This window comes from Anolis carolinensis, chromosome 4 (genome assembly GCF_035594765.1).
Source record: "Anolis carolinensis isolate JA03-04 chromosome 4, rAnoCar3.1.pri, whole genome shotgun sequence".
In the NCBI taxonomy this organism is placed as follows: Eukaryota; Metazoa; Chordata; class Lepidosauria; order Squamata; family Dactyloidae; genus Anolis; species Anolis carolinensis.
Window position 1 is genome coordinate 17220243 of NC_085844.1, and position 14989 is coordinate 17235231.

Below are 14989 nucleotides of genomic sequence, written 5' to 3' on the forward strand. Positions count from 1 at the left end.
TGTATGCCATGAAAAATTGCATAGAACACCAAATCCTTTACTTTGCATAGAGCTATTAGGATCCACATTCCTTACATTTGCTGGCCCTTCAATACACAAGTGTGTGTGTGTTCATTTTAATTCACTAATTCCCAAAATCTGATCTTCCAGGTATTTTGGACTCCAGTTTCCACAATCCCTGATCATTGGCCAAGATAGCTGAGGCTTCTGGGACTTTGAAAACTAGGCTTGTACATTTCCACTAAACCTTGATCCATTTCTGCTGGCCGGATATTGGTTGACCCCCATATCCATTTTCACACGACTCCCAAAAATGGGTGGGTAACTGGATAGCCGTTTTTGGTCCGTAGCAGAAGACTGTGGCTAGATCCAGCCAACTGGTGGCAATGGGGAACTTACTGTTGGGATTCATCCTGGACTACTCAAGTCTAAATGTAGTCAGATAGATGATAGAGTTAGATTGAGGGACTTTGCATCCCTTTGCCTTCCTGAATACACAAAGGCCTTCCAACTCACACCGCGTAAGTCTCACACTGCTGCAATTCTTTACTCTGCTATTTTAATGGGAATTTACCTCATAAAGAGGGTGATTAGAGCTTAACGGCTCTTCCATTCCCAACACTTATGAGGCTCCTCTTTCCGTTCCTGGGACCCTTTTCTTTTTCCTTCAAGGGAGCTTGGGTGTCAGCAATGGGGTTAAGAAAGCACCCTATCCAGCCCATTATGATGGGGGGACTTCCCACAGGCTCCCCTTCCATATCCTTCATTAAGACTGGATTAAAAACATCAGTTACTCTTTCTGCGATGCTGTTACTTCTGTTTGTAGAGGAGACCGGGTTTAATGCTTTGTTAAAGCTGTTTATTTTTACTCTAGAGAAGACAGGCTGCAGGCGCATGTGCTCTCTCCCTGCATACAGCCTTCCAAAGCATTTAAGGAGACTTTCCACTTCCCAGGGAAAAAAGAGCAATCAACCTGGAGCTCTCAGCCCAGGTTTCCTTAAAACCCCCTCTCTTTTTTCTCTACTGCAGGCACTGTCTAGAGTGGGCACACTTCAATCTCCGGGTTTAATGCTTCCTTAAAGCTGTTTCTACTTTCTACTCTAGAGGAGAGGTAACTACTGGTAGGTGTTAGTAGTTTTCAAAGAATGAGGGTTGTCTTTTTGTTTGCTGGGATCATTAATTATTATTGTTATCTTTTAGAAGTATTTGAAGGAGAGGACGGGAAGGAGCCCAAGCCCCAAATGCCTGTGTACACTCCACTCAGTTGTCCCGCATGTCTCCAACTCCCAGTCAGTCCCACTAAATAAAAAGAATCAAGAAAATAAAAAAGATTAAACTGTGGTGACAAATAGAGGAGAAGGAGATGAGATTGTCTGCCATGTGGTCCCAGTCTGGACATGAAACTGTGACGGCTGACCCCTTGCTGTTACGGGCACCCGAACAAATCGAAGAAGCTGGATTGGCTGAAGGAAACGGCTAAAAACAGATCCGGGCTCAAGCCTACTGAAAACTAGAGTTTGGGTATCACTGTTCTAGACCATTCCAACTATGTCACGATACATAGATCAATCTTTAAAGAATCAAGGTTTATCTTTGATTCTGCTCAACAGGTTCATTTACCTAAATTTCTGGAATCTGAGTGCAACTGATTCATTTTTGGTATCAGGGTAAAATTTACACATAATTCAAAGAAAATTTATCAAGGAAAGATATTTTCTAAATTGTCTGTAGACAATTTGCTGCATGAATAAGTAAAGCATTCTGGGATTTTAAGTTATCCCTATGACTCTGCTGTACAGAAATGAGAATTATGCAAACTATTGTCTTCCTCGGTTATATGAGGAAAAGGGGGAAATCTGGTGGTTATATATGCCCCAGTATTTTCACTTTATCTACAATACTATTGTTTATATAGCTTCTCCCCCACTAAAACAGTGCCACCCACGCACAACATAGAGTTCCGATGAGACTTGGGAAAAATCACCAATTTTGTAGAAATACCCTACACACCAATATTTAGGAAATAAAATGTTGTGGAGGGAACTAAACAAATGAGCTCAAATGAAGACAAAATGTATTCAACAATCATGAAACACTGAATATTGTGTGCAGGGAACAAGAACATCGGGATACAATGGAGGGAATGGCTGGATCCCTAAAAAGGAGCACCTCATGCTTTAAATTTTCAATTTGTAAAGATCACTGTAAAAAATGGGAGCAGATAACATTGGGTCCTTACCTTTTGTACTTTTTGGACAGAAGCATAATACTTGGACCACCAATCAATCACATTTTCAGCAGATTCATCAGCTATGGTTCTTTTTTTTCTCTTACTGGACCTCCGGGTTGATTTTCTTAAACCCTAGAAAGAAAAAGGCTGATGAGAATAGCTATGTTTGAATGCTTTGCTGTCCAGAGACAATCTTCTACCTCCAGACTTCTTCCAAAATCCTGCTGGGTTTCTAACCTACCTATGTGAGAGGAGCAGTTATTAATTAAAATCTATATCTAAAATATGATATGCAGCAGTGACATTCATAATGACATTCTGATGCAGTAAACGATAATGAGAAGCTCGCTAAAGAGGTGCTCCTATTTTAACATTTTACGTCTTGCTTCTAGCAGATTTTATTTAAAAATTGCATGCTTCACCCACCCACCCACCCACCCACCCACCCACCCACCCACCCACCCACCCTGTCTGTCTGTCTGTCTGTCTGTCTGTCTGTCTGTCTATCTATCTATCTATCTATCTATCTATCTATCTATCTATCTATCTATCTATCTATCTATCCATCCATCCATCCATCCATCCATCCATCCATCCATCCACTTGAATACAGCTCTTTTTTCTTTGGGGCATCTGAAGACGACACAGGCTGGAACATTTTGCCAACTAACTTAAGTTTTGGTTGTTAAATCTCTAATAAATACGTGTATTTTACTGACTAATTGCTTCCTTCTGGGATTCAGAACAATTTCCTTAAAAGTCTTATTTGTTTTTATCAGTAAATCACCTACAGATACATAGAAAAAATATAGCTGTATTTTAAAATCTCATAAACATTAGAAACAGGTGGTTTCCTTCCTAATTTTAGAAAGACTTTCCCAGGGCCTAAAACAGCTGGCGAAGGATGAATGTGGAAAAATTATGCTTCATTCTCCCTAACCAGTGTAAGGGCATTTATACTTTTTATAAATCAGTCAGTTTTTGTTTTCAATTTTTCGTTGGGTTGGATGCTTAAAACAGTTTGAGTAAAAGGGGCACCATGTTTTTCATACTTTGCTCATCCCTGGCCCAATGGAAAATGCAAAAATGTTCCAAGACGAGGAAACCAGCAATTTGTGACTTACTTTTTGTTTCTCATCTTTTGTAGCATCAAAGGGAGAAGATGGTGTAGATTTCAGCAAAGCAGGTGGCCTTGTCCCAAGTGCCGGAGCTGGAGCTGGTGCTGTTGCTATTTGTGGCTCAGGGGCTGCTAGGTCAGATGCCCCATGTTCCATATTGATGTAGACATGATCTGTTGGTGGCTGTGGAGGCTGAAGAGATTGAGCTGGAATTGATGTGGTTGTAACTGGAAATCAAAGACATACAATACAATATAATATACATCTAGCATACAATGGTTCCCATTGTTTAATAGTCATCCTCTCTGCCTATAGAATCCTGCCAATCATAATTCTGCAAGAGGCAATAAAGCAGTGGTTCCCAATCTTAGATTACCAGTTAAGGGCAATGGGGACTCCTTGGGGCATTGATTCATCCAAACAGTTATGGTTACCACTTTCAGTTGAGTCCAGGATTCTTTCTAAGCCCTTTCTGGAGATCCCCATATTCCTAGCGGTCTCCCTTACAAGGCTCGAGCCTTCTAAGCTACTGAGATCAGATGCAATTGGGTGTGTTCAGAGTGGTATAGCTGTTCGTTTTCAAAACTCTGTCTGCTGCTTCCCATATTTCTTGGAGCTTCTTGGAATTCAAGGTTATTCCATCTTGGAAGGATCAGAAAAATGTCTAGTTGTGTTCACTAGCCACATACATACCTAAAAAATCTTACCCTGAGATCTACTGGATCCTCTGGTAGATATATCTGAATATGGGAACACAGCTAGACATTTTTTTTTCAATCTCCCTCATTCTACTCTAGCAGCAGCATGAAATGCTATCACAGTGAAATGGTGAGTCCTGTGAGGGCTTAGGACACTGTGGAAGGTGAACAGAATACAAATCCCTGCACTGAACAATGTCGCATGTGTATTGTTTGCTTTCAAGGTGTTTCCAACTATTAGTAACCCTAAGGCGAACCCTTTCCAATGTTTTCTTGGCAAGATTTTTTCAGGGGAGGGTTGCCTCTGCCTTTCTCTGAGGCTGAGAATGTGTGACCTGCCCAAAGTTACTCACAGGGTTTCCATGGCCAGCCATGGATTTGAACCCTGTTCTCCAGAGTCGTGGTACAATGCACTAACCATTATACCACACTGGCTTTCATGTATTGACCTAACCATTTTAGCATGTGCATAAGATGCCAACAAATGTATAACCATCCATAAGTAGTGCCTCCTCTTGAATGTTTTTGGATGCAGGATGGACAACAGATTTAAGTTTCTTTTTCTCTTTGATTTTCCACCGCATCTGACATTAATTGACCTAACAAGATTATGAATATGCTGCCTCTCCAGAAGCCGAACCAGATCTGGATCACACCAGTTAGTCTGACTCAGCAGCTCTGCAGATCAGTTTCTCAGGCAGGAAACTTGCCCAGTATTACATCCTGAGAAACTTTCCAGCTGGAGAACACAGGAATGGAAATACTGGTGTTGCACAGGTATATAAATCTTGTGCTCGGCTGCTATATTTGAGGTGAGAGTCAATATGGTATAGTAATTTGAGTGTTGGACTATGTCTGGAGACTAGGGTCTGATTATCTGCTTAGCTATGGAAACCTATGGGGTGGCCTTAGACAAGTCACATATGATAGGAAAGGACTTGAAGGCACACAGCAACAACAGCAACAACAACATGTTTGGGATGAAGGTGCTCGACACTTCTCACCTTTATCGACTTCTATGATGTCGGCCTCTTTTGTTGGTGGAGCAGGCAGTTCTTTAGGCTTGAATAGGAACTGCTTCAGGCAGTTGATGGTGTGCGTCCCGACCAGAGTACTGCGGCCAAAGGCTCTCCAGTCCACAACGCAAATGCTAAGGGGTGGGTGCAGCAGCTCGTTTTCAGGCAGTTCCTACAGACCCAATAACAAGGCATTATTCCTCTACTTTGTGATGGCAAGAAATACACATACTTCTAAGAGACCACCAAACGCAGTGCCCAAACACGAGTCAAAGAACATGAAAGGCACTGTAGACTAATTCAACCAGAGAAATCAGCCATAGCAGAGCACTTGATGAACCAGCCTGGACACAGTATATTATTTGAGAACACAGAAATGCTGGACCACTCCAACAACTATCATGTCAGACTACACAGAGAAGCCATTGAAATCCACAAACATGTGGACAACTTCAACAGAAAGGAGGAAACCATGAAAATGAACAAAATCTGGCTACCAGTATTAAAAAAAACTCTAAAATCAAAACAGTAGATGGGAACCAACATTCTGAAGGAAGAGGAGCCCCAAGGACGGCTATTGACTGAACAAAGGATTCCCCCCAGGCAAGAGACAAAAACCTTTCCAATGCTAATTAGGGTGATTAACTGAAACTTAATGCTGGCTTCCCAGTGACAAAGGACTCTTGCCACACCCTGGACTCTCCACAGATATATATTTTTTCCTTTCCTAGTTTATCCATACCTCACAACCTCTGAGGATGCCTGCCATAGATGTGGGTGAAATGTCAGGAGAGAATACTTCTGGAACATGGTCACACAGCCCGAAAGACATACAACAACCCTATATCTTATTGAGTTCCTCTAAACTGGGTTGGGCAACTATGGAGGATAAGAAGTGAGTACACCACCAACTGCATTTCAATTTATTGGAAGTGATGTTATAGTGTTTTTCCCCTCCATTTTTGACAAAATTCATTTTTTGGAGATTGAGCAGGATTCTGGAGGAAGTAAACCATTATCTTTGCAGCCAGTTTCGACTGGTTTTGGCAAATCTTCAGGTGAAAGATTACCCTCAAATCAGCATTTTTGAAAATGAGGTTCTGTAGATTTTGCGATACCATTTTGGGGTCCCAATGGGCCACATTTTCCAGCCCCTGCTCTAAATCCATGCAAAATTCAGTTGTGGCTTTAAAATGTACAAAATTTGAAAACTATTAGAAGTCTTACTAAACTACCATCAAAATACCTGTAAAATTTTCTTTACATTTTTTATATTTATATCTTGGTCTTACATGTAGGGAATACACATTCAGATCTTCTGCAATGTTGCAACCTCACATGCCTGATATAATTAACTAAGAATGCAGCCAAGCATTAAGGAGAGCATGCATTCCTTGCAATTAATACATTGCTCCCGACCTAGCAATGGGATTTTCTCAGAAATACATGCCTCCAAAAAGAGTCTTGGAAATGAACCCTATCTTTATCAATGATTTAGCCATAAAACAAAGGACAACAAAAGCAAAATGCATAGATTAGCAAAATCCTATGCTATGGCAGTAATATGTCACCATTTGAGGATGCAAATTGCTAAATATATGCTAACTCGATTATTATTGTCAAGGTTGACACTAGGGCTGATTATTTTTGTATTTATTACACATATTTAAGACCTTCAAAATTCACCTAAAACCTAAGCAAAAATTATCTTAACCCTATCTATAAATTCACAAGTCTTATCACATCCCAAAGTTTATAACTTTTTTGCCCATAGACTTTTATGGAGAGTCACAAGAAACTAAGCCAGTTATATTGGGATTTTTATTTCCAGATTTGGTAAGTTCAAAATCCATGGGAAATCTAATCAATCTTAATTTCATCACAGGTCCCTTGGGATAAAAGACTTGTCACATCTTGAAAATCCCAAATTTCTGTATTTTCTTTGCCTGTATACTTTTATAGTGTAAAAAGTGAAGCAACAACCAATATATATATATTGGGAAATTATTTTTCACATCTGGGAAGTGTAGCTCTTCAATTTTCTGGAAATAACTATAGTTTGTCTACTTGAACACTTGAGAGGAGAATGTATTCATTTAAAATATCCCCTTATTTATACTTAGGTACTGTATTTTAGAACCTAATGACATTTGACATTAACGAACTGAATAGCTGCTGCGTTGTGGTATTTGATGGTTTTTAAAAAATTAAATATCAAATACCAAAAGGGTGATGATTTCTAACAGAACAGCATCACATTGGATGAGGGAGAATTTAAGACTTTTCTCCCCAGCTGTGATCTCACGGTTTCCCCATTAGTTTTAGAGACATTAGTTATAGGGACAAATTTCCTATTGTTGTCAATGGAAAGCTATTTCCGAATGCGAACTGCCATGCTCCCTTTTGTATTATGTATATGGTTGCATTACACTATGTAACAACATTTGAAAAAAAATCTGTTCCTGATTTGAAAGTGTTATTTCCTGTTTAATTGTATGGTACTTATTTTGAAAGTATTTGTTCTACTCCAGAAACTTCATTTTTGTGGCTGCTACAAACTAGGTTGAATTGGTTTAGACTCAATGAGTTATTAATTGAAAAACTATAGCAAAATATGCTGCAGGATGTCCCACAAAAAAAGTTTTTGCAGTTTAATAAACTTTTCCCATGATTTCATGATAGAACCAATTAAGAAATGACATGTATAAACCAGGAACAAAAATTGTGTTACATACTGCGTATGTGTTTATTCCCTTCAATGAAGGAGAGTATATTTATCCCACATTTATCTAGTGATCTCCATATCTGAGACAATATTTGAATCAATTTCTCTCCAGCCTCAATCTAATACTATTAATCACTGCATTGGGATTGATCTTGTGGTATTCCCTCATTGTATATCTTGAAATACCCAATGTCATGAAATACCCAACTGTACTTGACTGATGTTTCCTTTTTTAAAAAGGGTTCAGTTAGCAGTGAGTCATAGAAATATATATGTACCACTTCAAACCAGTCTCCCAGGATATTGAAATTAGGGTTGTTTTTGTAGCTTTGGATGACACATGACTTTACTCCTTTGCTGGCACATTCAATGAGAACTTGTGGACGATCCACCGAGAGCAGCTGCACTTTCTTCAATTCGCGAAGACCCCAGAAGAGAACCTGTAGCAGCAGAAATAGAAATAATACATCTATTTATAAGGCATTATATTGACACACATTGTTATTTTACAAGATTTAATGGATATATAATAGTACATGTATTAAAAATTTAAATAAATAACCTACTTCTAAAGATTTTGAGCAGGCATACAGCAATAAGAAAATATACAGCATCATACAACAGACAGAATCCATATGTGTGTGTACCTTCAAATTTATACAGAACTCATGAATTTTATAGGTTTTTTTTAAAGACAAGGAATATTCAGAGGTGGTTTTGCCAGTTCCTTCCTCTGAAATACAGCCTATAGCATCTGGAATATGCTGGTGGTCTCCCACCCAAGTACTAGTTAGAGCTGATCCTGCTTAGTTTTCCATAATCAGAGGGATTTTTAGGATATTCAGGTATTTACGCCTGAATCTAATCTATACATAGCCATCATAAAACAATATAAAACCAGCCATAAAACATAAAATACAAAGGAAGACATAAAATCAACAAACCATATCTATAAAATACAAGTGGTCAGATGCTTTTACCTATCCATTATCTGGCTAATATTTACACCAATTCTGCAGGAGAAGCTGGGTTTGTTATCCCCATATCGAGTAGATACTGGAAAGAGTGGATATGTCTTCCTAGTGATCATTCCCTGACTCTGGGGCTCCCACTTAAATGCACTTTGTATCAGTAAAGGACAACTGTTCTATTCCTATATGATTTAAAGAACTGACTGAAAGGGCTTTAAAGAATATGTTGCTTTACTGACCTTTCTCTTTGTGCTCTTAAAGGACTTGTTTTTAATGCTTCCAACTCACTAGATTTTGACTGCACTGCAACAGTATGTCTTAACATTTTAAATATATCTTTGTAGGGGATTATACTTGTATTTGTTTGTATCTTTGCAAGCTGCCCTGAGTCCCAGCCTTGAAGAACGATAGGGATTTAAATAAATGAAGAAAGGAAGAGAGAAAGAAGCTAGCAGCCTTATAGCATGATGTCCGCTCCAAGGACGTCTAGTGAGTTTAGGGTTTGGAGTAAGAAATGAAACAAATACTTTAAAAATAAAACATGTATATAAAATATATAATTTTGTGCAGAAAACAGTATTTTTTGCACAGAACATATATCAATGCACAAATATAATTTTAAGTGCAAAAATGCTGCTTTCTGCATAGAAAATCCTATAGTGGAGAACATATTCTGCATAAAATCCACATTTGGTTGTTTTGTGTTGGAAAAAAGAATTTTCTGTGCAGAAAATTTTCTGTGCATCATCTACCAATTCTCCATGGGTGTCGGATAACATAGGGTCTACTATATTTTGTTCTACCTTTTTCCCCCAGTGTGCAACTATATGTACATTTTTCACAGAAAAGTTCTGAACTGTAAATAAGTATTAAAACCTGGTTGGTTCTTATAATATGTCATTCAAGAAGAAAATTAGTATTAATTTGTATCCTGCTATCTAAGAGGATAGGAGCTCCTGGAGGTGCAGTGGATTAAACCGCTGAGCTGCTGAACTTGCTGACCGAAAGGTAGGCGGTTCAAATCTGGGGAGCGGGGTGAGCTCTCACTATTAGCTCCAGCTTCTGTCAACCCAGCAGTTCGGAAACATGCAAATATGAGTAGATCAATAGTTACCGCTCGGGCAGGAAGGTAACGGCACTCCATGCAGTCATGCCAGCCACATGACCTTGGAGGCGTGGACAGACAATGTCGGCTCTTCAGTTTAGAAATGGAGATGAGCACCAACCTCCAGAGTCGGACAAGACTGTTGTGTTAACTATTTTTTTTTATTTATTTACAGTATTTATATTCTGCCCTTCTCACCCTGGAGGGGACTCAGGGCGGATTACAATGAACATATATATGGCAAACATTCAATGCCATTCAGACAAACAACATACAGTATAGACAGACACAGAGGCATTTAGCATTCCAGCTTCACGATTCCAGCCACAGGGGGAGCTGTTGCTTCACCGTCCATTAGTGGCTATAATTCCTCATTCCTTTTCTGGCATGTTGCTGGCAGTTTTTTATGGTGTAAATTAGTTAAATTAGCCTCATGCATAAAGCTTACCTAAATTTTCCTACTTGACAGATGCAACTGTCTTTCGGGCTGCATAGGTCAACAGCAAGCCGGGCTATTTAATGGTCAGGGGCTTAACCCGACCCGGGCTTTGAACCCATTACCTCTCGGTCAGTAGTGATTTATTGCAGCTGGTATCCACCAAGATTTGGTGGTTGGACCACTAAGATTTAACCTCTCCCCAGTTTGAAATTATATATATATATATATATATAGTTTATTTTAAAAACTTAGGGAATATATACAAAAATAAAATATCTGCTCTTTTTTGTTCCCCCTCTATTTATATTAATAGAATAAAGATTATTGTGGCTGTAAATTCTTTTGCTGTTTTTAACTTCTTTCCCACCAAACCTTATCAGATATCTTTAATTTAAAAACTCCTTGTAACAAAACCTTTTGCTACAGCTATAACAAACAAATCCATTTCGTCTGTTATCTACTCCATCCTTCTAACATCTCAACAATTATTAATAGCTCAGAAAGTTAAGCTCATACTCAGTCAACTTCCCTAACTCCATTAATTTGTCCTTCACTTTCTTTTACAAGTCCACTGAAGATGGATATGAATTAGCTCCTAAAATGCACACTGCAAACATAGATAATTCTGAGATCCCCATATAGGCCCCCTATTACATTGGATGGCCCACATGTTATTGCCAAATTCAGCAATTAAGTCCGAAGTGGGTCCTAAGAGACGCTATTGCCAAGTTTACCTACCTTATAGGAGTGTTTTGAGGCTAAACTGGAATAATTCAAAAGTTCGGCACCATGGAAGAAGGCTGGTGTATCAATAGGCCAAGGAGCATCTATTGTCTTAAGTAATCTTAATGCACAGACAATATTTTAGCAATGGAAACATGGTTGCCACATAGCATTTTGTGATTATGTACTTTTTGTGTCTTAGAAGAACCATATCCCTCTTTATGAGCACATTAACACACTGTAGAATTAATGCAGTTTGACACCACTTTAACTCACATGGCTCAATATTATAGGAGTTATTGTTTGGTGAAGCACAAACACTCTTTGACAAAAAAGAAGAAGACCAAAATGCCTATAAAACTGTAACTCCCAAGATTCCATTGCATTCAGCCATGGCCATTAAAGTGGTGTCAAACTGCATTAATTCTAGGGTCTGGATCCATTCATAGATGTTATTACAGTGAAGAAGTATGAAAAACAGAAATCACCTTTTTTAAAGTTCCTGACTGCAAGTGGTTTGCATGTAGCCTCAAAGGAACAAAGAATCCTTAGCGAATGGTGCAAAGACAGAAAATTGAAAAATATTTTTTCCTAACTCACCTCCACCCGGTATTTACTTAAAACAGGTCTGATGTTGGCTGGAACTGGGTACATCAAACTGGCATCTGGACCATCTACAGGTGGGAGGCCTTGAGGACCAGAATCTGGGACCTGGGAAATACAAGAATATCTCCGCATTCATAAAAGGTGAATTCATAGAAGACAGTTACACTTAGGTGAAAGGTACCACTTTAGCTGTTCTTTGCCATTTAAATCCACATGAAAGGGCATAGGGTGCTCCTCCTGGATGTGGTAATAAAGTTTAGTCTATTGAAAGGTCATTGTGAATACACATCATGTGATGCTTTAGTCATAGTCTACCAAGTCACAGCAACTGCTCCTGACATAACGCCTACGGTTTTTAAGTGGTTGAACCATCTGTTGAACAGCAAAGATCCTGGAGTCTTTGGTGTATTCCTTATGTTTGCATTTGCTCTCACTAAAATTAGCCAGAAACTTTGATAGCATGAAAAAAGTAAAAAAAATTAGAGATCTATTCTGTTATGACTAAAACAAATCATAAACTCCTTGGAAAGACCTTGGCATATGTTACCAAATTACTTAAATCACATTACTGAGGCTAACAACCCAGAAAAAGGAATCTTATTTCAGGCTGCTCCAAGTGTTTCAAGGACTCATCACCATAAGCTATTCAGTTCTCTCCTTTAGAGTCACGTCTATGTCAATTAGTCATAAGGAAATTGGGGTGGGACTATCTTTATCTGTTCCAGCGTTTATAACCTATTATTTCAGAGAGAAAAAGAGATGATAAGTTACAAATGCTGTGTATTTTATGTATATATATGTATTTGATTGCCCTGAAGTCTCTTAACTTATGGTGGCTCCAAGAGTTCTATAGGGTTTTCTTAACAAGGAATACTCAGAGGTAGTTTTGCCAGTGTTGCACCCTAGCACTGGAACACCTCTTTCACCCAGCACCACACCAGAGTCCAATGATCCAATAAAATAATGTTTATTAAAGAAAGCATATAAAAAGGAGAAAGGGGCAAATCCAAAAGAGACAGTCAGGGTAAAAAATGCAATACACAAAAGAAGCCAGAGTTCAGTAGTAGTAATCCAAAAATGTCAGGTTAAACACTAAAACCAAGGAATCTAAAATCACAGAACAAATCCAAAGATATATCCATGAACATGAAAACAGGAACCTCTTCAAGGTAACTTCGCCAAAGGCATAAACAAGAACATGAAACGTAAATCTTGGTAATACAGGAACCATGAACTTGGAATTATGAACAGGAATCATGAACAGGAATTATGAACAGGAGACTGATCTCCTAATAGCAATGTTGTCTTCTCTGAAAGGCCTGAAACCCAAATCACTTAGTTTAAACCCACCAAGTCACCCATGACATCATGGCTAACACATCTGGACTTCAAGGTCTTATCACAAATCCTCTGAGAATGTCTAGTTTGCCTTCTTTCACGTCCTGCATTCTTAGGTCTAATCTGCACTCCCTTGAAAACTCTTTGGCTTCCCAAGGCCTTTTCTCAAGTTAATTGGTACTTTCATTTTCCCCTGTTGCCTGGGAACAATCTGAAGAATTCAAAACATCAGCCCTGTCTGTCTGCAGTTCTCCCTGAACACTCACAGACTCCTCATTTTGGAACCCATTATCCTTCTCATCCTCTGAACAATCAGAAAAATCCTCTGATACTTGTCAGACTACAACAGCCAGTTCCTTGCTTTGAAATAAATCCTACAGTATCATGTATTCACTGGTGGCCTACCATGCATTTAGGATCTTTAAGGTTGCAAGACTAAAATAATTCTAAAAAATAAGTTATGAAGAAGAAGCACTAAGGAAAGTAACATTAGCACAAAAACTTTCTGAAAAACAAGTGGAGTCATTTTAACCCAAATGAAATGGTTGTGTTGATCCCAGAACTTAATACATTTAGTTTTGGGGACTACATGTTGGTTATGACCTTCGGAGAGGTTCTGGATGTTGTAGCTCAAAAAAGTAATGTTACTAAGGTTTGGGTGCTGCACAGGGAGTTTGGGACATCCACATGGGAGGCTACTAAGTACGTTGATTGAAAGCTTTGAAGCTAAAGGAGAACCGCTGGAAGGAGTCAAAAGAGGATGTTCTAGGCTCAGCCTTGGATCTGCTGGATCCCTTTTGCATTCTTGACTGGGCTTCTTAATTTCATAACTTAAAATGTTTATATACATAATTTCATGTATGTAAAAGAATCATTGACAGTTGAAAGAACAGGGGGAAATTCCCCACCTCCCACCCTGTTCACAGTTAAGTTGTCAAAGCTTGAGATGTGACAGATTGCCTGTTATATAATTTTGTGCTCTCCTTTCCGCCTCTAGGGTTGCTTTTGTAAATCAGAATCAGAACTATAATATGGATGGACATCCGCAGGTCTGGATGCTGACTCTTCTCCTTAGCAATGCCCTAAGTGGACACATCTCCTTCTCCATAATAACATAATTTGATGGTTGCCCAACTTTTGTGGAGATTATTTTTCCATTCTAAACTTTTTAAAATACCTCTCTCAGTAAGTTGTCAGGAAAGGTTTAAACTCTGATACGTTAACATTTTAGGTCCCTTGTGGTTCACTGGAACATGGCATCTGAATTTAGTCCATGGGCTAAAGGTATTTTTCCACTTGTGAGCTGATAAATGAATATAATCTATTCATTGAAATAGGATTTATTAAGAACTAATTTAAAGAGGCCAGGTAAATGTTACTGTTTAGATATTCTGTAATTTTTATTAGGAGTTTCACCATTTCAAAACAGAATTGTATAGTTTGTTGCTGGTGCTGGTCTTAGATAATCAAATTTTCCCAGGTTCAAACTGTTTTGCTATGAATATTTTCAAAATACAATGTAATAAATAGTATCTAGATTGCTACTTGTAATTTTAACTAGATTAACGTCATTAAATCAATCAATGTGGTGAGCCAATACATTGGTAAATTCAAGTGATTCAATTTTTTTAAGGCAATGACTAACAATAACATTTAGGCCATTTTGCCTAGAAGGAAGGAGGACTGAATATGACAAATATACATTTATTGTGCAGAATTAAGATAATACCGAAAACATCTTTGGAAAACATCATATTGTTTCGGGTGAATAAAACTCCACTGGAGGAGGCAAAATAGTAATGACCAAAATTGTTATGTCAATATCATACTGCTAGAATGAATGTATAACATTCCTGATATTTTTAAATCCTATATGAATGTTGCTTTGTTAGAGAGTCACATGATTTATACAGGTTCTTTCTGATTCAGAAGATGATATAACAAGCCACTTATGGAGACAACAAATAATCTATTCCTTCAAATCATATAAACCACATCCATTGGTGGAGGCATAATCCAA

At 38.4% G+C, this 14989-nt stretch overlaps 1 protein-coding gene across 1 annotated transcript in view; it reads right to left on the reverse strand.

Moving 5' to 3' along the window:
* fer1l6 (fer-1 like family member 6) overlaps positions 1-14989 on the reverse strand; it is a 125737-nt gene that overhangs the window by 32858 nt on the left and 77890 nt on the right. The window contains exons 23-27 of the mRNA XM_062979329.1: positions 11626-11736; positions 8066-8227; positions 5051-5234; positions 3355-3575; positions 2240-2362 (exon numbers count right to left, since the gene is read on the reverse strand). Of these exons, the coding sequence (XP_062835399.1) occupies positions 2240-2362; positions 3355-3575; positions 5051-5234; positions 8066-8227; positions 11626-11736 (801 nt within the window). The remainder of the gene's footprint in view (positions 1-2239; positions 2363-3354; positions 3576-5050; positions 5235-8065; positions 8228-11625; positions 11737-14989) is intronic.